We start from the raw sequence: 26,516 nt of genomic DNA, 5'->3' as shown, positions 1-26,516 counted from the left end.
TATCTGGAGAGGATTTACCTGAGTAGATACACAATTAAATGCAATCTAATTGAACTGATTATTATAAATATTCAGAGCAAGACCCTACAGAAATAATAATGATGGATATTAATCTGATTGATTTAATGAATAAAACTAAAGTTATAAAATAAAGTCTGCCACTTGTGGTTATGTTAAAAAAAACAAATAAGACATCATTTGATCAGAAGTGTTGTTGAACATCGGAGGGTAAATCCAGAAATCTGAGTTGAACCTGATAACTGCACAGTTTTCCAATTATTTCAGATAATGAAAATATAATGCTGATATAATTCTGTCTTTGCAGACCAAACAATGACTCCACAAACTGACTTCAGTTATATTTCTTTTTTCTTTACTTTTTCCAATACTTTTATTGTGAAAACTAATTACAGCTAAGAAAATGTTTTTCATTTCCTTTCAGCTTTAAATGACAATGCAGTGACGATGGTTTGTTGAATTTATGATGTTTCTGGATTAGAACTTTGAATTTTAATTAATCCAGAGTCATTAGTTATCGTTGTTTTTTAAATTGTCAAATACAATAAACGTGATAAAATAAATTTCAGTGTCTTCCATTGTCAGTAAATCTAATCCTCATACAACGTCGAGGATATTTTCTTATAAACTGTGAAATTATTTTATTATTCTTATTTTATTTTATTATTATTATTATTATTTTATTATTCTTTGTCTCCTCCTGTATTGATTCGTGCAGAGAGCTGGGTGTTGGTTGACACTCATCTGGACTCATCAGCTGTTGTTCTGCTCACAGGCCTGTCATTCATTCATTCATTCATTCATTGGATTAAGGAGTTAGATATTCAATACCACTATTATGTTTGTTGCAAGATCTACAAAAATATATAGTTTATGTAAATTATTTTGTAAGATTTAAGTTTTAGTCAAAGCTGTCTTTTTTATTAATATTCTGAATTTAATTTATACACAATACTACATTTTTAATCTGTTAAAATGACAATACGACTTATGTTAAAATTATTGTAATAAAATCAATCCTAAAATGTAATTATGTTGTTAAATTTATAAAGAAACCAATCTCAATATAGACAATTAGAAAACAAATATTTTGAAATAATGTCAAATGTCGGTAAATAATGATAGGATATTTATAGTGTAATTTTAGTGTCAAAATCTCCAAAAATGTACACTTTTATCTGCAGTTTTTTGTAGGTAACATGTGAATAAATACTGTTGTTTGCTTTTGTAGCTATGATCTGTAATTTAGAAAATCAGGAACTTTTTTAATTGTTTCAAAATGCTGATGTTTTTCCTTCCAGTATGAAATGCTGCTGCAGTGCTGCAGGTCTGCTGATGTTGTTGGTTTTATTATTTTCTGTCTTTGTGAACATGAGCGGCGTCCTTGGCAGCCGACTGCACCTTTAACTCTCCTCCATCCTCACACCGCCTCCTCTCTGCCTCCTCACCCCTCTAATGCCATCTCCTCAAATCTAATAATGACCTTTGTGTTCATGGCAGAGAGGCCTTCGGGCTGCTCCGCGATTGGTCGATCCCGGAGCTGCTCCCGGCCAATGGACGAGGCCGCCGCTTGCCACCATGGAGACCTACAACATGCCAGGTAACCATAGCAACCAGCGAGGAGGGGACAGGACCCATGGCGATTGACACTTATCCTCCCACTCCTCTGGAGCGTGTGGTGTGTGACCTTCATCCCTGATTCTCTGAGTCTCTGATTCTCTGCTTCCTCATACCAATCTGAGCGTTTCATCTCAGCAACATGCAGACAAACACACGGTATATGTACTTATATGCACATAAATACACATATATATACATCTACAGTGGTATTCTGCTGACACAGGGAGGCGTCTGGAACCGTCTCTGCACCAGTTAACCCTCTGAACTCTGAACAGTTTCTGACTGTTTTCTGCTCCCGTCTCATTTTTCCTAACTGACTTATTTTTCTCTGCGATCTAAAGTCCTGCAGCTCTGTGGAAACAGAACAACCATGAAGAAGGAGAAAGAACTCAGAATGTCATGAATCAGATGAAAGAAATCAGAAATAAGCATTTCTGTGAGATTCTATTCTACAAAATCATAAAAACCTGGAATCAACACGTCCAACTGTTTCCAAGATGCTAAAAAGCTGACAACATTCCCGTTAGAGTTAGTAATAGTCTGTGTTTATACTTTAGCTAATTTCAGTATGCTAACAAGCTAAGTTGATAGTATTCCCATTAGCCTCAGCGACAGTTTGTGTTCATATTTTGGGTATTTAGTAAATGTTAGCATGCCAACAAGCTAAACTGATAGCATTGCCATTAGCCTCAGCAATAGTATGGAATTTAAACTTTGGGTATTTCATTAATGTTAGCATGCTAACAAGCTAAACTGATACCATTCTCATAAGCCTCAGCAATAGTTTGTGCTTATACTTGAGGTAATGTGAGCATGCTAACAAGCTAAATTAATAGCATGCTCATTATCCCCAGTGATAGTTTGTGTATATACTTTCGATAATGTTAGCATTCTAACAAGCTAAACTGCTAACATTCCCATTAGCCTCAGCAGTCGTTTTTGTTCATATTCTGGGTATTTAGTAAATGTTAGCTTGCTAACCAGCTAAACTGATAACATTTTCATTAGCCTCAGTAATAGTTTGTGTTTATACTTTGGGTATTTAGTAAATGTTAGCATGCTAACAAGCTAAACTGATAACTTTCCCATTAGTCTCCTCAATACTTGAGGTAATGTTAGCATGCTAACAAGCTAAACTGCTAACATTTTCATTAGCCTTGGCAATAGTTTTTGTTTATACTTTGGGTGTTTAGTAAATGTTAGCATGCTAACAAACTCATCGCATTCTAATCAGCCTCAGTTTCACTCTGTGTTTAGTGCTATATAGCCAATGCTAGCATGCTAACAAGACGATTCTTCCTCATAGATGGAGCTTTTCAAAACTGTCTGCAGGTCTTTATGTTCTCGAGTTAAACAGGTTGGACGGGTTTAGCAGTAACATGACCTCCTTTCATGACCACATTAATACATCTGAGGAGAGCAGAGGTGAGTCAGATGAAATTAAACTTTATTGATCATTGCAGCAGCAAACAGTAACAGGATACAGCAGAGAAAAAGTGGAACTGAAATTAGAGAGAGAGATGAGCAGGAGGTTTTTAGTATTTCATGCTTCTTTGTGTGAAAGTAAAGTGTTAAATGAGTCGTGCAGGCAGCTCTCAGGCTCTGCCGAGTCTAGCACCATTGATTGGAGACGCATTTCATACTAAAACAACAACACGTGTGCAGGTTTCTGTGTAGCTGCGACATTAAAGGGAGCCCTATGCAGGATGCTGATTATCACATTACCTCTACTGCACATGCTCAGGCGCTAAGCTGTGCAGCGAACACAAGAAGAAAGAAGTTTTTCAAGTCAGATTACATTTCATAAATATGCAACACGAGCAACAAGCCACAACAACAGAAAACTAGAAAAGATTTGATTAAACTTTCAACTGAATTCTGGCTTTAGAACTGCAGTTCACGTGAGCTAAATGTTTGCAGTGGAGTTGGTGTTTTAGACCAATAACATGCTGTAAATACATCACAGTTAAAATCAAAAACCTTAAAATATGGACGTCTTTGGATGAAATGAGTGATGAGTGTTTCTGCTGGTGTTCCAGGAGCTCCACTGTTGGTCGTTTTTGTGCAGCAGAGGTAATGCGGCGCTCACTGAAACTACAAGTTCACAATTTTTAAAGAGCGACTCAACACCTCTGCAAAATCCAGCTGTTCCTGTACAGAAGTTCTCCAGTGTGACATCACAAATTATTAGTGGACATTTCAGCTTTAATCATCAGCTCATCTGTACATCGTGTTTAGTACTAATTAGCAAATGTTAACATGCTAAGCTAATAACATTTCCACCAACCTCAGCTGTATGTTGTGCTTTAAATTAATTAGCAAATTTTAGTATGCTAACATATTGAGCTAATAACATTCTCACAATCCTAGGCTATACGTTGTGTTTAGTGCCAATGAGCACGTGTTAGCATGCTAACATGGAAAATTAAGAGCATTCCTATTAGCCTCGGCTACGCATTTTGATTAGAGCTGATAAGCAAATGTTGGTATGCTAACACGGTTAAGTAAAAACATTCCCACAAACCAAAGCTGTATGTTATGCTTAGTGCTAATTAGCAAATGTTACCATGCTAACACACTAAGCTAATAACATTCCCACTGACCTCAGCTGTACATTGTGTTTAATCCTAATAAGCACGTGTTAGCATGCCGACATGGAAAATTAATAACATTCTTATTAGCCTTGGCTATACATTTTGATTAGGGCTGATTAGCAAATGTTAGTATGTTAATATGCTAAACTAAAAACATTCCCACAAACCATAGCTGTATGTTGTGTTTAATGTCAATTAGCACATGTTAGCATGCTAACATAGAAAATAAATAACATTCTTATTAGCCTTCACGATACATTTTGTTCAGGGCTGATTAACAAATGTTAATATGTTAGCATGCTACACTAATAATATTCCCATGTCCTCAGCTGTATGTTGTGTTTAATGCTAATTAGCAAATGTTAACATGTCAACACACTAAACTAATAACATTCCCATCAGCCTCAGCTGTATAATGCGCTTAGAGCTAATTAGCAAATTTTAGTATGTTAACACGCTAAACTAAAAACATTCCCACAAACCACAGCTGTACGTTGTGTTTAATGCTAATTAGCACGTGTTAGGATGGCACCATGGAAAATTAATGACATTCCTATTGGTCTTGGCTATACATTTTCTATAGATTTGATTTGCAAATGTTAGCATGCTAACATGCTAAACTAAAAACATTCCCACAAACCACAGCTGCATGTTGTGTTTAATGCTAATTAGCAACTGTTAGCATGCTAACACACTAAACATACATGCAGGTGTTGAGTCTCTCTTTTAAATGTGACACATTTGACTGTTAGTGTTATTTCTTGTGTGAATTTTGATGTTAATAATATTTGATTTGAGTTAATAAAACTCTTCCAGTACAAGGTGCCCTCTGCAGGGAGCCAGAAGGGAAAATGTACAACAGGACATTAAGTTCAGAGCATAAACTAGTCATTTGTGAGCACAATCTCTTTTTTCCTGACTGCAGAAGTTAAAAAATAAATGTTTGACACTTGGTTGAGCAGCTAACCTGCTGCTCCAGAGAAAATGTTTGGCCAACGCTTCTTACAAAACAAATCAACAGCTGTGGTTTCGTCAAAAAAGGCTAAAGTGTTCTAAATCGATTCTTCTTTTTTCTTTTGTCTCAGCAAAACTACATATAGTGCAACTTTAAATTAAGACATTTTAGACTCGCAGGAGCCGCGTGTAGTTATGTAAACACAAATACATCATCAATATACAACACAAATATTAGAACTATCATCACTGTCCTCCAGAAACCTCATAGGCTTCAAAGTCCTTCAAGAAGTAAAGAATGATTCTCTGTTAGGACTAAAATAATTCAATGTGATAGAAAAAAAATGCCTACCGTCAGGCATGGAGGTGGCAGTATCATCATACTATCAATTTAACTGACAAGTCAAAAAGATGACAAATGTAATAAATAAACAGTAAATAAATACATTTGTCATCTTTCTGACTTGGTTCTTCAGGTTCTTGAAGGGTTTCAGTCAGGACTTTGAGGAGACCAGTCTAGAACCTTCATTCCAGCCTGATGGAACCATTTCTTTACCACGTCTGATGTGTGTTTGGGCTCATTTTCTTGTTGAAACATCCAACTGTGTCCAAGATCAACCTTCTGCTGATGGTTTTAGGTTTTCCTGAAGAATGTGGAGGTAATCCTCCTTCTTCATTATTCCTTTTACTTTATGGAAAGCTCCAGTTCCACAGAGCATGATACTGCCACCACCATGCTTGATGGTAGGTTTGGTGTTCTTGGGATTAAAAAAAAGTCCAAGACTTGCCTAAGACAGTCTGGAACCAGTCCTCAAAAGTCTTAAACCAGGACAAAAATCAAAGCTAAACAACTCCTAAAAAGCCCAAGACATTGTAAAACCAGTCCTAAACCAGCCCTTAAAAGGTCTAAAACCAGGATCAAACCTAAACCAGTCCTAATAGGATATGTCTTCAAACATTTAAGAAATGAGAAGCTCCTCACTACATCAGCTAGAGCTAAAGAAGTTTCTTCCTCACTGCAGTAATTATCCAATGGAAGACTCTTATCTATTAGCTTTGTTACTTTTTTTGTACAGGCAGTGTATAAATATTAATTGAATTGACAGAACCAAACTTTGCACAGATTCATGCCCCATTAGCATAAAGCGCCATCATTACGTCAAACTTTAAAGTCGTTCTTTTGTTTACGACTGAGTATCTTCAAAACTAATGACATCATCATCAGCTGTAATTTGTATTTAGCGCCAATTAGCAAATGGTAGCATGCTAAGAAGCAAAACTAATTTAATTTTCCATCACTTTGTGTTGGAAAAGTAGCAAATGGGAAACAGCTAACACACTAAGCTAACACACTAAGCTAACATTAGTCCCATCAGCTTCAGCTGTACTTTCTATTCAGTGTTAATTAGCGAGTATTAGCATGCTAACACAATAAAATGATAACATTCTCAATAGTCTCAATTGCACTTTGTGTTTAGTTCTAATTATGAAATGTTAGCATGCTAACATGCTAAACTAATGACATTTTCTTTTGCCTAAGCTTCACTCCGTGTTTACAACTAGCCTACAAATGGTAGTATGCTATCATGCTAAACTAGTGACATTCTTATTAGCCTAAGCTTCACTTTGTGCATAGAGCTAGCTTATGTTAGCATGCTAACACACTAAACTAATGTCATTCTCATTATCTTAGTTTCACTATGTGTTTAAAGCTAGCTTACAAATGTTAGCATGCTAACACATTAAACTAGTGTCATTCTCATTAGCTTAGGTTTCACTATGTGTTTAGAGCTAGCTCAAATGTTAGCATGCTAACATGCTATGTGATTAACATTCCCATTAGTCTCAGCTGTTCTATGTGTTTAATGCTAATAAGTGTTAGCATGCTAACACGCTGTACTCGTGATCTTAAAAGTTTTCTTGCATGAAATGTTTGAAACTCTTCCACCACGACTGGCAGATGTTTGTTTTCAGTTTTTGTTTCTTTAGTTTCTGCAATGATTTCTGAGCTTTGTGTGGTGTTTAAACAGGACTTTGAAGCTGCAGGTTTCTGGAGGATCAGAAGAAACAGGCAATAAATATGTCACACGGTTAAATAGCTCAGAGTTCAGTGATTATATGACGGCTAAAGCAGGCAGGAATGCAGCAAAAATCACGAGCATGATGCAAAAGTCGAATAAATTCAAAACGTTCCTTATCTGAGTGTTTTTCAGTGCGCTGAGCAGAACAGGAGCTGTTTGACATTCTCATGATGAGAGCTGAAGGACTCAATACAGTACAGAGACTCACGTCCACCACGGGGTGGACCGAGGAGGAGACGAGGAGATAAGAAGGAGAGGAAACATGGAGGAGAGACAAGGAGGCATGGAGAGAAGATAAGGAGGTGAGGAGGAGAGGAGGTGAGGAAACAAGGAGAGGATAGGAAATAAGAAGAAGAGGAAACAAGGAGGAGAGGAAACAAGGAGATAAAGAGAAGAAACAAGGAAACAAGGAGAAGAGGAGAGGAAACAAGAAGGCTAGAAGAGGAAACAAGGAGTTAAGGAGAGAAAACACGGAGTTAAGGAGAGGAAACAAGGAGTTAAGGAGAGGAAACAAGGAGTTAAGGAGAGAAAACACGGAGTTAAGGAGGGGAAAAAAGGAGTTAAGGAGAGGAAACAAGGAGTTAAGGAGAGAAAACAAGGAGGACACAAGAAGAGGAAACAAGGAGACAAGGAGTCTAGGAGAGGAGACATGCAAAAGAGATAAGGCTAGGAGAAGACATAAAGAAAGGAAACAAGGAGACAAAGATGGAGAGAGTAAAGGAAGAAGGAGAGAAGGAGAGGAGGAGGAGGAGAAAGCAGCATTTAGAGAGAAGCTGTGAGACCAAGATACCCGAGGAAGGAGAGTTTGTTGGACAGAGACGAGGATGAAGAGGATGAAGAGGAGGAGGAGGAGGAGGAAGAGCGTGGCTTCAGAGTGAGCAGCGTGCTGATTGGCAGCAGCGGAGATAAATCCCTCCACCCAGCTCGCTCCGTCAGCGAGGGGTGAAGAGAGGAGGCCGCACTGAGCGCGCTCGGTGGCGTGTGCAGCCGCTGCAGCTGCTTGTTCGCACGCTGATTGTCTCCGTGCACGTAGGAGCGGTGCGTGTGCACGTCGGCGTGCGCTTCGGCTCCGTGCGCGGCGTGCTTGACCTTGCAGTGCAGACGCAGACTGTCCCTCCGCTTGGCGCTGTACGGGCACAGCGTGCACGTGAACGGCCGCTCGCCCGTGTGCACGCGCACGTGCTCCACCAGCTTGTTGGCGGTCCGGGTCAGGTGACCGCACCGGTCGCACCGGTACTGGTTGCCTTGGCGATGACCCTGGAAGTGAACCAGCAGCTCCTGTTGCCCTGGAAACGACCTCTGGCAGATGCGGCAGCGATGCTCTGAGCTGCTCTGCTGCGGCTGGGTTACCACGGCAACCACAGGAGTGCTGCTGGAGGCGGCAGGCAGGGCAACGTGGCACCTGGGGGGCAGGAGGGCATTAATGACACAACATGAAGCTCAACGTCTTTACAGGTTTCATCTGAAACTTCTGAACTGATCAACAAGTTTCAGGAGCTGCTTTGTTGTTTATTGTTGTTTATTTACTGTAAATAAATCTGTCAGCAGGATGCTTCTATGGAGCAGCGCTTCTCAAAGTGTGGGGCGTGACCCTCTGAGGGGCACAGACGCATGACAGGGGGCAACTGGGAGGAAAAGGTCCGTCTAGGTGGAACTAGTTAGCTGAACTATTGTCTTAATGTCGGCCTGTTACAAACTTTACTGGCTGTTTGGAAAGTTTGGACTCCTGAGAACGCATCGTTAACGTGTAATTAGAACACCAGCATACTCGATGATGTCACCACCTCAAATACCGGCCAGATGGTCCATTTTGGATGACTTTACCAAGTGTTAAAATTACAGAGAAGACATTCACTGTAAAACTGTCAATTTTAAATCATTTCTAGACCATGAAAAATTGTTTTGATCATAAAGTAATTCCTCTCTGGTTCAGTTCTAGGTGAATAAATGTTGTGTTCCTTTGTAGACACTCTCTGATCTGGAAGTTGTAATGTGGAAATGATAAACTGAGGATGAATGTTGATGAAACTGAATTTATTTTTCTGAAGACATTTCAGGTTGTTCGTGATGTTTTATAAAAAGATAATTCATTCAGTGTGAACATTTTCAGAACGTATTTTTTTTAACTAAAACAAACATTAGTAGTTGTGGTTATTTAGAGGTTATTATTCTGTGATTTTAGGTCACTGGAGATCAGGGCGGGCTGAATGTGGACCTGGACTAAATGAGTTTAACATCCCTGGTTTGTTCTGTTAAAAACGACTAAATGTGATCAGATATAATAACAGCCCTGCAAGTTCATATTTTGATATAAAACACACAAATGTTTTTAGTCCTCTGATAACGTGTTAAAGTTCGCGTGAACCCACCTGATGTCTCCCGTGTCGCCCTGAAAGTGCGTGTGGACGTGAGCCCTCATCTCTGCCTCCTGATTGGTCGAGAGGTCGCACACGCAGCAGTGCAGCGAGAAGGAGCCGCGCTCCCATTGGCGGTGCTCCGTCATGTGACTCTGGAAGAGGGCGTGGCCGTCTGTCTCAAAGCCACACACGTGACACCTGAAGGACACGGGAAGTCACAGGTGAAGGATGTGGCGGTCGCCGTGGTAACAGAGTGACCCTGACCTGCTGATGCATGCTATGTGTGTGTGTTTATATGTGTATCTGTGTGTGTGTGTTACTGTGTGTTAGTGTGTGTTTCTGTGTAGGTGTGTGCTTTTACCTGTAGAAATAAGAGCATCCTGTGCTTTGGTCTCTGCTGGTTTGACTTTCTGTGAGTAAACAACAGAAACAAACAGTTTGTTTTCTCCTCTCATGTTTTAATCTGTAGAATCTACTGATGAAGAGTCTCTGAGGAAGAGATGAAGGTGAAACAAACTTAACTCCTGATGGTGTGAACGTAACTTTAACACTTTTATAACAGTTCTAAAGGAACATTGTTTATATTAGAGACAATATGGAGGAAAACCAACAACATAAGGGTCAATTTTGAACATCTTTGAGTCATTTAGGACATTTTTCAAGTTATTTCAGTCTTTATTTGATCCATATTGAAAATTTTGAGTGATTTTGGACACATTTCCTGTTATTTTAGTTTAGTTTCAAATCATTTGGAACACATTTAAAGTAATTTAGGACATGTTTAAGTTGTTTTGGATGCTCTTTAGTCACTTTAGATGTGTTGTTTTTGAGTAATTTTGAGCACAAGTGAATAATTCCTACTTTTTAAAGAAGTTTTTAATACTTTGAAGACATTTTAAATTCATTTTGGACACATTTTAGTAAATTTTTAACCCTTCTCAGCCATCCTAGACTACTAACTCATGTTGGACAAGTTTTGAACAGTTCAGGAGGATTTTTTGAGCAAGTTCTGGTCAAATTAGAGTCATTTGTCATCATTTTGCACACATTTCAGGTCATGTTTGACAAATTTTGACATTTAGAGAACACACTTATTTTATGAGGTCAGATTTGAGTCATTTTGGGCGTGTTTTTATGAACTGCTCTCTCTGACTGCTTTTCTACTTTTATGTGATAAAAATATGATGCAGATTATTGCATCTTGGTGCATAAATCAAAATATGAGTAAACTAATGTGGATTTTTGCTCAACAATGGACCAAAAACAGAGTTTTCGTCTTTAATCTTCATCAGTTTGGATGAATAATTGATTCTAAATTAACTATGTGCAGCTTTAATTCAAATCCAGATGAAAAATGACTTCAAATATGAGTCTGGTGAGATTCCATTAATTCTGCTGCAGCACCAAAGGTGGATTCATCCGCTGTAGAAAATAGTCCCCAATAAACACAGATTCCTCTTAGCATTAAAGACAACTAACTCCACAAACATCTCCATTTCACCAGAGTTTTACTGAAATACTCGAGTATTTCCTGGTTTATCTGCAGCTTCAGAAAATGTTCTGGATGCTTCTGATGTTTGACAACTCTCTGAAAATGTAAATAAATGAAGCAGAAACGAACACAGGTGTGAACAGAAGAAGAAGTGCAGGTGCTTTTACCCTGATGAGGATCCTGGAGGTTCGACTGAGGAGAGCAGAGCGGCTCCACCTTCAGCACAGGACTACACAACAACAACAACACAACAACAACACACAGAGGTCAGTCCAGGTGAGGTCAGAGGTCAAAGTGTGACATCAGCGACAGGTGAGTCGTCATTTAGTAAAAGAAAACTCTAAATTTAATAATTATATGAATTAAAATAAAATAAAAATAAAAACAGAAGCACAGTTAAGGAATAAAAATAGAAAAATAAAATGTAGCCCTTTTATTAGACAATAATAACAATAATAATAATAATAATAACAGAACATAAAGTTACCTGTTCCTGGTGGGCGGAGTCATCCTGTCCAGCTGATTACTGGATTTACTGACTCGCTCTGCAGACACACAAACACAGACACACACTGAGGAAACCAACATCATCCCTCATGTATAATTATCATTTATATTCTAGTATTTGATGCATCTTCAACATTTTTGTCTCCATGCTGATGGACTCGACCAATCAGGAGAGATTTAGATTCATTGGTTGTTTTTCTGTTCTTAAATTATCAGCAGCTCGTTTATTTCAAATGTTTTATCATGAAGCATGAAAATATAAAACTGTATCTTTGAAATTTTAGATTAATATATCAAATGCTTTTTGATATGAAGGAGAAAACAGTCCAACTAAAATGTTCAGACCTTCTACATCATAACTTTTCCATAATCTCCTCCTTTGTTTTTATTATTATTGAGAGGTTTGAGTGTCTTCTTACCTGAGAGCTGGTGCAGCAGCGTGGAGGCCAGGTTCACCGACATGTCCTGCCACAGCACGGCCCTGAGGCACTGCTCCTCCATCTTCGCTCCGAAGAACAGCTGCTGCTCCTCCATCTTGGCTCCAGAGACCAGCCGGTTCTCCATTTTGGCTCCTGAAGGGAACTCGTCCTCCATCTTGACCCCGTAGACGAACCCATTGCTCATCTGGTCTCCAGAGAAAGATCGCTCTGCAACCCCCGCCTTAAATACGAGCCCGTCCTCCATCTTGGCTCCAGTCAGAACATGGTCCTCCATCTTGGCTCCAGTCAGAACATGGTCCTCCACTTTCACTCTGACCTGAAACTTGTTGCCTCCAGAGATGCTGCTCTCTGCCATTTTGGAGCTGCTATGGAGACGATGGTCCACCATTTTGGCTCCAGTCAGAACATGGTACTCCATCTTGGTTCCAGATGTCCCATGATCCTCCATCTTGGAGCTGCCATGGAGACGATGGTCCACCATTTTGGCTCCAGTAAGAACAAGGTCCTCCATTTTGGCTCCAGACATCCCATGATCCTCCAGTTTCACTCTGAGCTGAAACTGGCTGCCTCCAGAGATGCTACTGTCCGCCATCTTGGAGCTGCCATGGACACATTGGTCTGCCATTTTGGCTCCAGAGTGCAGCTGCGGAGCCATGTTGTTCCCAGAGAGACTTTGGTCTTCTGTTTTAACAGTAAACAGATGGCGGTTCTCCTCTGTGATTGGTTGGTTCTGGGCCACGGCGTCCACTTCCATTGGCTCTTCTTCTTCCTTGAGTCTCACCACGTGGCCGTGGACGTCCTGACGCTCTGTGATTGGATGGGAAACATGTCAATGTTAGAAACAGAATTAAAATAAACGCTCTGAACCTCCAAACCTGCTCGTTATCTTTCAAAAAAGTGAAGCAAAGTGACCAGACAGAAACTGTAAAAATAAAAAGGATAACCAGATTTCCAGAGCTTTCTACAGGTCATTGAACTACTCATCTGGTAAATAATGGTAATTCATCAAAATCACTTTTTCCCACAAATTTGCAACAAAATATACCATTTGTAGTCACCAGAACGCGTAAAAAACTACAAATTCTGAGCTCCTCGGTGCAGCCATGACGTTTTTCAGATGAACTGCAGGCAGTGCAGCGTGGTGAGACGTTACAGCCCCATGTAAGGATGTTTTTACTTTTAAACCGTCTCAGAATAAAAAACAAACGTCCTGAAATTCCACCTGCGAGCTTCCTGAGCAGGTCCGACGCCAGCGTGTCCGTGGGGTTGTTTCCGTCCGGAGTGTTGGTGAGCGACGGCGGTTCTGGACTGGCTCCGGGTCCGTCCGGAGACAGCGCCAGGCCCGGCTCGTCCTGCTGCTCCGCCTCCGCCCGGCTCCCAGGATGCATCTGGGCCTTCTGGGTGGCCTCTGAGGAGAGAAGGAGGCCGAGTGAGATTAGATTCAACTGTAATCAGATTACAGCAGAGTTCAAACCAGACCCCATGAGGCCAGAAGTATGCGGACACTTGTTCATGTGGTGACGATGATGATGAAGCTGAGGACAGTCTGTCAGCTTCTGTTCTGGTTTTTAAATAACTTTATCGTCTGTCAGCAGCCTGATTAAAGTGTCTGAGAACAAAGTGACTTCAGGATGTGATTGTGTTCATGTTGTAAATCACTTTTAGTCGACTCATTATTAATTTTCCAGCCTGTTTACTTAACGTGTATTTGAACCGAGTGAAGCTCTGATCTGCACAGAAGATGTAAAACAAATAAAGTTTGACCCAAAGATCAGAAGTAACACAATATCTGAAACTGATCTACACTACCAGTCCAAAGCTTAGACACAGCTTCTCTTTTAGTATTTATCTTCATGACTATTTCCATGTAGATTCTCACTGAAGGCATCAAAACTATGAATGAACACAGATGGAATTACAAAGGAAACTAGATTCTAGATGGTTTCTGGATAGTTCCTAGATGGTTACTTGCAGGTTCCTGGGTAGTTCCTAGATGGTTACCTGCAGGTTCCTGGGTAGTTCCTAGATGGTTACTTGCAGGTTCCTGGGTAGTTCCTAGATGGTTACTTGCAGGTTCCTGGGTAGTTCCTAGATGGTTACCTGCAGGTTCCTGGGTAGTTCCTAGATGGTTACCTGCAGGTTCCTGGGTAGTTCCTAGATGGTTACCTGCAGGTTCCTGGGTAGTTCCTTGATGGTTCTTTGATCTTTCTCTGGAGCCCAGACGAGCACCGGGTTCGTCTGTGGACCAACCTGACTTCTGCACAACACAACTGATGGTCCCAACCCCATGAAGAAGACAAGAAGTTCCACAAATGAACCTCAACAAGGAACACCTGTGAAGTGAAACCATTTCAGGTTCTACCTCATGAAGCTCATGGACAGAATGCCAAGAGGCTATTTGGAAGAACCTAAAGTATAAAATGTGTTTTGACTTCTTTCACCCTTTTTTGTTTACTGCACAATTCCAGATGTGTTCATTCATAGTTTTGATCCGTTCAGTGAGAATCTCCAAAGTAAATAGTCATGAAAGCAGCTGCAGTGTTTTCTAAACGTTACACGGACGTTCCGAAACAGTTGTTGAGCCTGAAGTGGAACTGATCTGATCTCCTCGCTGCTTTGACTCTCAGAGAGTTCAACCTGCAGTCTGCAGACCTGCTGAGGAGTCTGAGTGATGATCAACCTTCATGTGGAGGATCATCAAGGTGACCAGAGGAGGGTCTGCGGTTACCATGGCGACCACCCAGAGACCAAACAGCAGTTAAACAGCGAAAGAGACACAAAACCACCACAAAGAGACAAAGAACTACTACAGAGACACAAAACCACCACAAAGAGACAAAGAATTACTACAGAGACACAAAACCACCACAAAGAGAGAAAAATACAGACACACAACGACCACAAAGAAACTCAACACAAAAAGTACCGTTGTCTAAAATATGTGAGCAGAAATCAGGACCAAAGCCGTTAACAGAGCGTCCTCATACCACTGGACGTCATGTGTGTGTCTGTGTTGTGTTACTGCGTAGTTGTGCTACCTGACAGCCTGATGAGGAGGTCAGACGCCATCTTGGTGCTGACATCAGGGCTGAACAGAGAGGTGGCTGATGGGAAAGGACTCGAACCCGCGGCGTCCGGCGTGCACTGAGCGCGTGCGTCGTGTGTGTGTCGTTTGGCCGCTTCAGAGGGAGGCGGCAACACACTCGACCCACGCTTCATCTTCAGCCACTCAGAGTGTGTGTCTGTGTGAGTCTGTGCTTGTTTGTGTGTTTGACAGAGCTGCAGTCAGAACTCCTCGCTGCAGGGAGGCGGTGAGGCTAAAATAAGCGTGTGTGGAACATGTGGAGGTGAGCAGCAGAGCATGCTGGGAGCTGTAGTGACCTGGAAGAGAGACGGAGGAACACGGAGGAGGATAAGAGCAGCATGAACACGCTGGATCTGTGAATGAATAAATTATTGAATGGATTAGACCCCATAATAACCGGATAAATCATTCCCCGCTGTCACCATGGCAACCGGTCCCGCTGCCTCCTCTCCTGCCCTGACCTTCGTGCCGACACACAGTCATCGAAAACCATCGAAAATCACGATAACCGTCAATAATCATCAATAACCATCAATTATAACTGTGGATAACCGCCGATAACCATCAATCAATCAACGGTTGATAACCAGCTGTTAGTCCTGGTCAGCAGAAATAATTCACACGTCAGCCTGCATCTGAATCCAATTACAGCAAATTAATACTATATATATATATATATATATATATATATATATATATATATATATATATAATAAATTTAAGTACATAAACAGAAACCAAAGTTAAAGTGGCAGCAAAGAACGAAATATAAAAATAAAAGCAAGTCAACTCAGCATTAAAAAAACAAACATTTTACGCCGCATTAAAATACTATAATTAAAAAAGACAAAAATTAAATTAAAAAAAGACAAGTTGTCAAGACAAATACAAATAAATAATTAATATAAAACAATTCATTTTGGATTTTTTAGGAACAAAAAAATATTAAATTATTTAAATCAAAAAAGAATTATTTTGATAAAAAGAAGAAAGAGGAAAAAATTTAAACAAGAATGAAAAAAGTGCCCAACACAGTAAAAATACTAAAATACAAATATGATGAAAACTATAAAGAAAAAATTAAAATAAAATTTCAACACATCCAAAAATATAATTAAAATGTATTTTTAAAAAATTACAAAGTGGTCATGGTAAATAAAATACAAAAAATAAAATGTAATTAATTCCATTTCCAAAAAAAAATTAATAAAACTTACAACATAATAATGGAGTCTGAAGTTTGCAATTAAAAAAATCTGATCTAACTAAATTATTTAAATTAAAACAGTTACATAATAAAAAATGGAAATTAAAAATATAATATGTACTGAAGTGTTCGACACAAATAAAATACAAAAATACTAAATAATAAAATAAATTATACTTTAAATTTTAAGAGTTGATCAAAATGAATAAAATATAAAAATAAATCATCAATACCCATAACAAAAAAAAAAAAAAAGTATTGATGAACATTTTCTTCCTGTGTTAAAAAAAAACATTGGTTCCCAAAAATAAAATCAAAAAATAAAAACAAGCAGAATTTAAAAACTTAAAAACTGGTCAAGACATTTAAAATATAAAAATAAAGCAACTCTCTTTCACACAAAAACACATAAAAAAGCAAACAATGCATAAAATTATTTAATTAGACAAAAAACAAACAAATAAAATTATATATAGAAATAATGTGGTTGACAGTTAAAATAAAAACATAAAATAAAACCGAGAATTAAAAAAGTGGTCAAGACAAATAAAATATAATGTAAAAAATTAAAAGCAGAATAAAAATTCAAAAAATGAAAAATTGGTCAAGATATTTGAAATATAAAAATAAAACTACTCTTTTTGACACAAAAAAACAAATAAAATGTCAACAATGCATAAAATTATTAAATTATACAAAAAAAAATATAAAAACAGTATAAATAATGTGTTTGACACAGTTAAAATATAGAAATAAAATAAAAACGACATAAAAAAAATAAATATTCAGGCCTCAAAAAATCTTTAAAAAAAATAAACTAAAAACCAAATAAAAATATTTTAATAAAAATAATTTCTATATTCTGTCTTAATTAAAAGATGTAATCTTGAAGCTGAGACTTGAACGTCTGATTAGATTTAATTATTTTAATTTAAATAATGGAGCAGCTCCTCTCGGTTCTCCCCCCCGTCCCCCCTCCAGCCTCCTCCGTCTCCAGGAGACACCGGACGGCTGCTGCCTCCGCATCCAGCCGGGGAGACAAACCACCGGGCAGCAGCCCCTCACAGCCCCGTCCCGGTGCCCCCGGTGCCGGTCGGTCGGTGTCAGAGCCCCCGGAGTCCCGCCGTTAGCCGCTGCCTCCCCAACATGGCTGATCCGCTCCAACACACCGATCCCTCGGTCACCTCCCGGGGCGGGATGGCCTGGTCGGTCCGCTACCATCACCTTTTACCGGGTTCTGCTGCCCGGTCTCCGGTTACCGGGAACAAGGGCAGGTGTCAGGAGCCCCGCCGTTCCCCCTCCTCCCCCTCCCCAACATGGCTGCCCGGTAACCCGACCTCAGAGGACCTCCGCTCCGCTCCACGGGTCAGTTAGCATCGTAGCCGGACGGCTAGCACCCACCGCCGGACCGACCTCCCTCCCCACCCCGGTCCCCTCCGTGACTTACCGGTACCGGGGAGGGCAGGTGGCGGCGGGGGGCTGCTGGTGGTGCAGTCCGGGGCAGAGCCTATATATAGACCGCGGATCCCTCCGGTGCCTCTCCGGTGCCGCTCCGCTCCATCCTCCGGTTCTTCATCCGCCTCGGAGACGCTGCTGCTCGGCGGGAGACGGTGGCTGAGATCCGGAGTCCGAGGAGGACGCTCGGTCACCGGGCAGGGCAGATGGAGGAGTCCGCCTCCTCCACCGAGAGAGAGTCAGAGTGTGTGTGTGTGTGTGTGTGTGTGTGTGTGTGTGTGTTATAGTGTGTGTTAGAGAGAGTGTGTGTCTGTGTGTGTGTGTCATAGTGTGTGTGTGTGTGTCATAGTGTGTTACAGTGTGTGTGTTGGTGTGTATAGTGTGTGTAATAGTGTGTGTTACAGTGTGTGTTATAGTATGTGTGTGTTATTGTGTGTGTGTGTGTGTAGACCTACACAGACATGAACCACTTGTGTGTAAAGTTCTAAGAAATAAACTCTTATTTCAGTGAGTTGTGTTGATTTATTTTCTTTGTGTGTTACTCCATCTGTAGTCGTCCTGCCAGCAGTAGTACTAATACTGGAGTAGTAAAAGAACCAGAATAGTCTGGAGTTTGTTTGTTTTAATGTGTTGTGATTTTGGCAGTAACATCTGTACGTGTTCTGATAAATACCACCACACACTCTAAGAAGTATTTCTACTGCATGGAGGAAAACAAAACTATGAAGAAAACCTAATTAAAGCAATTTCATTGAGTTTAACCTCCATTATAATGCAACTGAAGGAACCCGTTCCTGTTATTTATTAAATGTCTGGTGAAGAATTTACTGATTTCGAAAGTATCTTGATGGGTTGAAATGTGTCTAATTTAAACTCAAATTTGCTGTTTTTGTTTACAAAACCTAAATATCATACATTCAAATGCACAACTACAGTTCAATATGTAGTCGTTTCGACAAAATGTTGTTGAAAAAATACATTTCTTAAAAGCTGCGACACAAACAAAGACACAAAGTTGAAGACGAAGAAGAAAATCCCCCAAAATGTGACACAAAACAGCCACAGAGAGATGGAAAATGACTAAAATAAAACACAAAACGACTTTAAAGAAGTAAAACAGCCACAAATGGATGCAAAAAAAAAAACCAAAAAGACAAAACAGCAACAAAAAACAACAAATCTGAAGACTGACATGAATTAAAATCTGGTTTCAGTCTGAGATCCTGGAGGAGGAGAAGCAGCTGCTCTGCATCCTGATCACAGAAACACAACAACTAGAACAGACACACAACCACAGACCAACACAGAGCAGCACAAAGACTGAGAGGGACTGTAATTATCCTTAAAATTTAGGATGGTATGAAGACAGGAGAAAATAGATACTAAAAGACCAAAAAAAGACACAAAGTGATCTAAACAAGACACAAAACATCAACAAAAAAGAAACAGAACTGTCAGAACACAAAACAAAAACAAAGAGACAAAATAGCAACAAAGAGATGAAAAACTACAAAAATAAGATGCAAAGTCATTTTAAAGAGAGATAGAAAATGAGAAAATCATTGAAATGAGACACATAATGTCCTAAATTTGACTCAAACTAGACAAAATGGCAACAAAAGTGATGCAAAACATTTAAAATGTGACACAAAACAACCACAAAGAGATATAATAGCAACAAAGAGAGGAAAAATGACCAAAATGAGACATAAAATGACCTTAAAGAGGAAAAATAGCTACAAATAGATGCAAAGCGACCACAAAGAGACAAAACAGCAACAAAATGTTGCACAAAAATGATCAAAATGAGACACAAAATGTCCCAAATGTGACATAAAATGACCGTAAAGACGTAAAATAGCTACAAGCAGACACAAAGCGACAACAAAGAGACAAAACAGCAACAAAGATATGAAAAATGGCCAAAATGAGACACAAAATGTCCTAAATGTGACTCAAACTAGACAACATGGTAACAAATTTGACACAAAACAACCGCAAAGATGTAAAACAGCGACAAATACATGCAAAGTGACCACAAAGAGACAAAGCAGCAACAAAAAAGGAGAAAACAGACGCCAAAAGACCAAAAAACATCAAACAAAGAGATACAAAGCATCAGAAATGAAACAAAAGTGTCAGAAATGAGACACAAAACAACAGAAAGGAGTTAAATTGAAAAAAGCAGCAAGAAATGTAATATTAAGTGTTAAATACGAAGGTTTTCTTCTCGTCCAGGTCGTTTATTTTGGCTTTAAACAAAAAAAATGATCTGAAGACTGAAATATTCTCAGATGACCTCTCAGCACTGTAACATTGTGAATTTTTTGCTGTTTTCTTCTTTTTTTTAAATTAGAAAATCTGCACATAAATCTACCATTTTCTACTAGAAATGTTCCTCAGAAGCCTGTATGAAGAATGTAATATTTCTACTTCAATAATGTAAACGATTATTTCAAATTAAAATAATAATAATAAGAGAAGGAAAGGAACACATTTCATTTTCAAGCCATATATTCAAATATTAAACCTTTTTCCACTTTTAAACTGGTTAAATCAATTTATACTCATAAAAGAGGCAAAACTAGCACTTGTTAAATAACTGAGGCGGACGCATCATTTTCAGTAAATAAAACCATAAACTCTGTGAGGCTGTAACCTGCAGCTCTACGTGTTCTGGTTCTACGCTCCTCCTCCTCCTCCCTCCACATCCTGAAACTCTAAATCCTCTCACAACAAACTCTCGGTTCAGTTCAATGATTCTGAGCTGCAGGATGAACCGAAACAGCTTCAGGGTGAGAATTATTCAATCAATTTACACAAAAAGAAACAGCGATCCATCCGTTACTAATCTATTATCTTTATCGTTTATCAGCTGTGTTTAATCATTTATTAAATCTTTTTCATTCTTTTTCAATCATCAAATTGTTCAAAATCTGCTACAAAATGAAAAATAAACACATTTCAAACATTAAATTATTCTTGTGTGGACAAAAATGTAAAATAAACAATAAAACAAGGTGTTTTTCTGAACCAAAATGACAAAAAATGGCAAGAAAACCTCACATTTATTCTTAGACGGGTCATTTAATGTCTTTCTGTGTTTGTTTTTATTTGTACATAATTATACGATGTGTTCTTCTCCATGTTTGACTGTTTCCGTCTCATTTTTCTTCACCATGGTTCATTTTTCTCTGTAACATAAACTCCTGAAACTCTATGGAAGGAGAGAGAATTCGTCTTCTGTCAGGATAGAATGATGGAAAAATAACACAAAAACCTGAATCGATGTGTTTCTATAGATGTTACCAACACTGAAAACAACGGAGGCTCCACATAGTGTAGATATTTAACTATTTATGGATTAAATTAGTTTAATCTCTGCTCTGCGGAAACACTGAGGATCTCTTTTCTGACTGTTTTTGGTGACTTATTTTGGTCATTTTGCATCTGTTTGGCATGTCTTTCTGTAGATTTTGCATCAAATTTGATTGTGTTGTGCCGTTTTTGTTGCTTTATACACATATGCAGCAGTTTTACGTCTCTTTGTAGTCAGTTTTTGTTTCATATTTGACATTTTATGCATCTTTGTTGCTGCATTTTTCATCTTGAGGCTGATGTTGCATTTCATATTGGTCATTTTTCATCTGTTTGTGGTTTCCGGCATTTTTGGTCATTTTGTGTCTCATGTTGGTGCTTCTCTATGATCTTTTGTAGCTATTTTGGCTCTTTTATGTCTCTTTGTGCCTCATTTTGACCCCTGACTTTTGGTTCCTCACTAATCTGTGCTCAGAACGTCCTTTAACTTGTATTTTCATGTATTCAGACTTTCTGTCTCTTCTTTTTAATTGGCATAAACATAAAATCCGTGTGTGTTTAGATGTCGTCCACCCTGCGGTGTTTCGGGGTGGGTGTGGTCTTGTTCTCACTGGCTCTGCCCACCTTGCCGTTCTCCCGTGGAGCTAGCCCCGCCTCCTGTCAGGGAATGACTCCTGTCCACATCCGGGCTCATCCTCAGGACCCCCAGATCAGCTACGTGTCCATCCGAACATCCGCCTCCACCTACCTACCAGGACAGCTAGTCACAGGTACTAGTTAACTACAGTCTATCTCACTGACTAGTTAACCACCCTGTTAAACTACTATAACTAATCTGCTGGTGTCTCTGTTCTCAGTGACGGTTCGAAGCTCTCGGGACTTCATGGGTTTCCTGCTCCAGGCCCGCAGTGTGGAGGGGACCAGGCGTCGGGCTGATGGAGGTTCTGGGGTCCGGGTCGGGCCCCCGGTGTTGGTGGGCGGCTCCTGGACTCTGACTCCACCCGGCACCCACAAACTGAACTGTCTGTCGGAGGGCGACGCCATCACTCACTCTGACAAACAGCTGAAGAGGAACCTGTCGTTTGTGTGGAGAGCCCCGGATGTACCGACGGGAGATATCCGGTTCTAGTGAGTCTAGATACAGTTAGACGGGTCCAAACCTGAACAAAGTTATGACCCAACCTCATCAGAACTGAGCTACAGTAACTTCATTTAATGAAGCAGAGTCTTACCTTCAGTCTATGAATATTTTCAGAGTTACAGACCCATGAAGTACTTAGAGCTACTATGGAGACCTCTATGAACATCTGCACCTCTACGACCACCAGGTTCTGGAACCTTGTCTGGTCAAATTTTAAAACATCAGATTCTGTTGATGTTAGAGCCTCTAAAATTGGTGAAATGTCGACCAAAGACTAGATTTTATTATTAGAAATATGGATCCATTACAAAGAAACACTTTCTGGGGCCATGGTACCAACTTGATTTTAAAGAACTGCACTTTGCACTTTTTCGAGCCAGCATTTCTGATGAGAAGTGATGAAAAAAAGTCAATTTTTAACTGATTTTTTCCATCATTTCTGAGCCTCATCACTTCATCAGTGCAGCAGATAGACATAACATTTTAAACTTTTACTGAACTCTGCACTGACCTGTATCTTGTGTTTTGCAGCATCACTGTGGTCCAGTCCTACTTTGTGTACTGGGCAGGTATTGAGTCTGCAGTGGTGCATGATGGGAGTCGTCACTGGCGTGGGATTACCACTGGATGGAGTGGTGGAGCGAGTACAGTTTCTACAATGCCGTGGGATAAAGTCAACGTCCTGCCGGGTAAGAAAGCCTTCACAGTGTTATAAAATCCAGACTTCATCAGAACTGACCTGCTCTGTCCTCTCACCTTGTTGCAGCTACAATGAGACCCTTGACAGGAACAATCAGAGGAACTCAGGTCTACAAATCTATAAAAACACTAACAGAAGTCACTCGTCCAGCGATGGAGATGAGTAGCTCTGTGACTTCAGCGTCGCTCAGAGTTGACTTTCCAATAAATCAAGTTCTCGGTGGAAAGAATAACTCTACAGCTTTAGGATCTCTTCAGAATGTTCCTTCAGAATCTCTTCCAGGTGTAACTGAAGGCTTTTACACCAGTACTCAACCTGAGGAGTCCAGGAGCTTTGGAGGTTTGGATTCGACCTCCACAGTTCCAACAAACACCCCATTTCAATCCTCAACCAGCCCTGATTCCTTCCTGTACTACCTTGTTACCACCATTCCTCTGAAGGATGTACAGACGGAGAGTAAAGATCTGAATCTACCCACTGAAACCACCACCTCAGCTGTACCTTCAACCAAGACCAACACCCAAAGATCCTCATCTGAGAATCCGAGAAAACCAACCCAGAAACAACAAAATTCTACACAGACCGACTCAGGTCCAACTGAGTCCCAAAATAATCCAATCAAAGCCCAAACAGGAAGTTGGTCTCAAAATCCTCACCCCAAAACTTCTTCTCCAAAGCCTCTTTGGTTTCAAACTTCTACATCCAGACTTGTTCTCCAGCACCAAACTGTTACAAGTCTGACCTCTTTATTCCCCCAAACATCATCATCTAAGCTCCATTCTCAGTCAGAAACCAGTTCAATCACGGTTCTGTTGTCTGAATCTCCCACCCTTCAGTCTTTTCTCCAGTCCAACAAAACTTCATCCCTTCCTCAGGCCAAACTTCTGTCCCTCCAGCCTCAAAACACTCCATCTGGATCCACAGGTCCTCAGTCTACCAGCAGCTTTCATCAAGAAACTGGAACTCAAACCCAAGTTAGTTTTGTTCAGACAGACCAGCCTCAGTCTGAGATACCACCTGAGGCTTCCGGTTTTTCTTCCCAGCCATGGTCTCCAACTGGACAGAAGCTAACTCCATCCTCAGTAACTCCTCAACCTTTCAACACTCGAGTTTTCACACTGGAAGATCTGAAGTCTAGACCAGAGATCACAACCATGAGTCCAGTCTTTGCCTCTGTTCCTTCAGCCCCTCCTCCATCTCTTCCAGAATCTTCCAGCCTTTACTCTTCGTCTTCATCCTCCTCTTTGTTCACCTCTTCTGTAGTCCATCTGAGCTCCACCTCTCGTCCTCATCCCTCTGGATCAGTGGTAACCATGCCTCCATTCTTCAGGTCGACAGTGTCCATCCATTCTTCTTCCTCCACCTTCATGAAGAATCAACCCAGAACAGCTCCAGTTCTTTCCGCCCTTCCTTCTCCTTCCCCGATATCCACTCCACCTCATTTACCTTCTGCCCAACCTTCCTCTTCTACCAAACCTTACGTAACCTCCATCAACTATTCATCAGCAGCTCCTCTTCCTTCATCTCCTTCTTTCTCGACTCCTTTAACCTCCTCTGTCACAAATTCAGCCTCAGCTTCTTCTTCCACCATCTCACCAACTCCTTCTCCAATTTCTTTTACATCTTCTTCAATATCTTCTTCCTTTTTACCATCTTCTTCCTCTTCCATCTCATTCGTCACCTCCCCTCACCCTGGACCTTCTCCAGCTCCTCGTCGATCTCTATACAATCCCTTCACCTCCTCCTTGTCCCCGGTTCCCTCCCAGGAACTCACTATAGCTCAGAGTTTGCTAATCCAGAACCACATCGCATCATCTGAACGAGAGTTCAGCCTCAACCTTCCAACACCAAGAACAGTTGTTCACCCAAACCCTAAACCACACCCAAACCTCAAACCAAACCTTCCCAAAGCTGATACCAAACCCAATCGTCCTTCCAATCCATCCAGACCTCCAGACAAGGAAGGGAAGTATCCAGACATCATCCCCAGACACAGTGCCTGGGAGCTGGGCATGCTGCTGGGCTGCTCTGCTGGTCTGGGCATGGTTCTGGTGGTGGGGGTCCGGTACGTGTACCGGCAGGCCTGCGGCAAACGGACCGCCGTGACGCTAAACGACAGGGAGAGGGAGTACGGCAGAGGAGAGAGAGGAATGATTCAGGTCCAGGAGTGCGGAGATCTGGTCCGGGTCCGAAAAATCAGGGAGAACAGCTTCGTACTGCTGGCAGAGTACGACATTCTGGCGCCACCTGGAGACTAAAAGAAGACTGACAACACAGTCTGACACCAAAATGGATAGTTTAACCTTCTTTCAGGCTCTTGAAGTACATAGAGGTGGGCCCAAATTTCACACTTATAGTTACTTTTTCAGACATTTTAGCTTCTGGCTGTACAATGAAGAAGTAACATTGATGCTAAGCAAAAAACAGATTTATTCTTTTGATTGTGACGCCTGGGGTCAGGATGTAAAACTGATTTGGATGCAGTTTTCAACAGTTTTGTTCATCCTAAAATGTCATGTGTCTGTCTGCTGCACTGATGAAGCTCAGAAATGATGGAAAAAGTCCATTAATAAGTTTGGACGCATCTCTATGTACTTCAAGTTCCTTTACCTCTGAAAGTATTCATAGTATGAAGGTTAAACTTATAGCTTCCTAGCTTAGCATGTGTTTCTGGTTAGCGTTTAAGCTAAGCTATCTGGCAGTATTCTAAAATCATAATGACAGTAAATGAATGAAACAAAATGTTTTTTACATATACAACGCGCATTTTTGAAGCCAATGTGTTTTGCTGTTCAGACTGAGATCTCGTCAAAGTTTCATGACCCACAGACGTTTAGTTTTTGTTCAGCAGATAAATCTTTGGTAACTTTAACTGTGAAACTGTCTGTGGATGTTCATGATCCTCAGAGGATGAATCACATTTGGTCACAATTTAGGCCAACCTGAACCTGATATTTACTGAGCACAATAACGCTGTGGAGGATGAATCATTTAAACCTTGAACTTGGGGCCACAGTGTTAGGTCTTTATCTGTTTGCAGCTTCTACAGTGAGAAAAATCTTTTCCAGATTGTCAATCTGTGCTCAGCTAAAGCTCTTGGCCAAATATTTCAGACTCTGAGGATGTTTTGCTCCCAATATAATCAATTAACTAAAACTACAATCTGTCTTCACATGTCAAAAAGGTAATCTACCAAGGAGGACGCAATGACGAACACCATTTGGTGGATACTGAGTTTTATGTTTACGAAAAGTCCATATTTGACGAAAGTCCATCTCTGGGACTGATTATTTAGATTTGTATAAGAGAAGAACATGTACGCTGATTTGCTTTACTAATATTTAGATTTGTTTTTTACAAAGAGGTCAAACTACTATCCACTGACCTTGATTTGTCATACTAGGTCATGTGAATGCTTTGATAATAAAGTATATTTTCAGCACTATTCTCTGCGTATTTCTTTATCTGGTGCAGTTTGAGGCCATATAAAAAGCAGAGCTGCTTCTGTTACCGACTCTGGTTTGGTTTCTGTGTTAAAAGCAGCACA

The 26,516-nt window shown here is 40.2% G+C and overlaps 2 protein-coding genes across 3 annotated transcripts; one reads left to right on the top strand and one right to left on the bottom strand.

Moving 5' to 3' along the window:
• Positions 1 to 3,068: 3,068 nt before the first annotated feature.
• LOC110964724 (zinc finger protein 556-like) lies at positions 3,069 to 18,079 on the bottom strand. Of its 2 annotated transcripts, none has more exons than XM_022213529.2 (9): positions 17,803 to 18,079; positions 15,102 to 15,444; positions 13,286 to 13,471; positions 12,043 to 12,870; positions 11,604 to 11,661; positions 11,284 to 11,345; positions 9,986 to 10,034; positions 9,637 to 9,822; positions 3,069 to 8,669 (listed from the first exon to the last, which is right to left on the bottom strand). In XM_022213529.2, the coding sequence occupies exons 2-9, from the start codon at positions 15,280 to 15,282 to the stop codon at positions 8,030 to 8,032; spliced, it is 2,190 nt and encodes a 729-aa protein (XP_022069221.1). In that variant the 5' UTR covers positions 15,283 to 15,444; positions 17,803 to 18,079; the 3' UTR covers positions 3,069 to 8,029. The 2 variants fall into 2 exon arrangements, with proteins under 2 accessions (XP_022069221.1, XP_022069222.1); XM_022213530.2 differs by lacking the exon at positions 17,803 to 18,079 and adding an exon at positions 15,546 to 15,809.
• A 2,470-nt stretch (positions 18,080 to 20,549) lies between these two features.
• Positions 20,550 to 26,414, top strand: LOC110964714 (mucin-5AC-like). The gene is made up of 5 exons (XM_022213515.2): positions 20,550 to 20,605; positions 21,691 to 21,898; positions 21,986 to 22,256; positions 22,801 to 22,958; positions 23,036 to 26,414. Exons 1-5 carry the CDS (start codon positions 20,567 to 20,569, stop codon positions 25,225 to 25,227), a joined length of 2,868 nt encoding a protein of 955 aa, XP_022069207.2. The 5' UTR covers positions 20,550 to 20,566; the 3' UTR covers positions 25,228 to 26,414.
• Positions 26,415 to 26,516: the final 102 nt, after the last annotated feature.

This window comes from Acanthochromis polyacanthus, chromosome 23 (genome assembly GCF_021347895.1).
Source record: "Acanthochromis polyacanthus isolate Apoly-LR-REF ecotype Palm Island chromosome 23, KAUST_Apoly_ChrSc, whole genome shotgun sequence".
Lineage (NCBI taxonomy): Eukaryota > Metazoa > Chordata > Actinopteri > Pomacentridae > Acanthochromis > Acanthochromis polyacanthus.
Note: the sequence above shows the minus strand (reverse complement) of the source record. Positions and strands in the feature narration are given on the sequence as shown.

Coding starts and splice junctions, on each gene's coding strand:
- LOC110964724 (XM_022213529.2), bottom strand. CDS start 15,282: ATGAAGCGTGGGTCGAGTGTGTTGCCGCCTCCCTCTGAAGCGGCCAAA. Junction 11,346..11,603: donor ACTCCGCCCACCAGGAACAG/GTAACTTTATGT, acceptor GTTGTTGTGTAG/TCCTGTGCTGAAGGTGGAGC. Junction 9,823..9,985: donor GGATGCTCTTATTTCTACAG/GTAAAAGCACAC, acceptor CGTGTCCTTCAG/GTGTCACGTGTGTGGCTTTG.
- LOC110964714 (XM_022213515.2), top strand. CDS start 20,567: ATGATTCTGAGCTGCAGGATGAACCGAAACAGCTTCAGG. Junction 20,606..21,690: donor TGAACCGAAACAGCTTCAGG/GTGAGAATTATT, acceptor GTGTGTGTTTAG/ATGTCGTCCACCCTGCGGTG. Junction 22,257..22,800: donor ACGGGAGATATCCGGTTCTA/GTGAGTCTAGAT, acceptor TGTGTTTTGCAG/CATCACTGTGGTCCAGTCCT.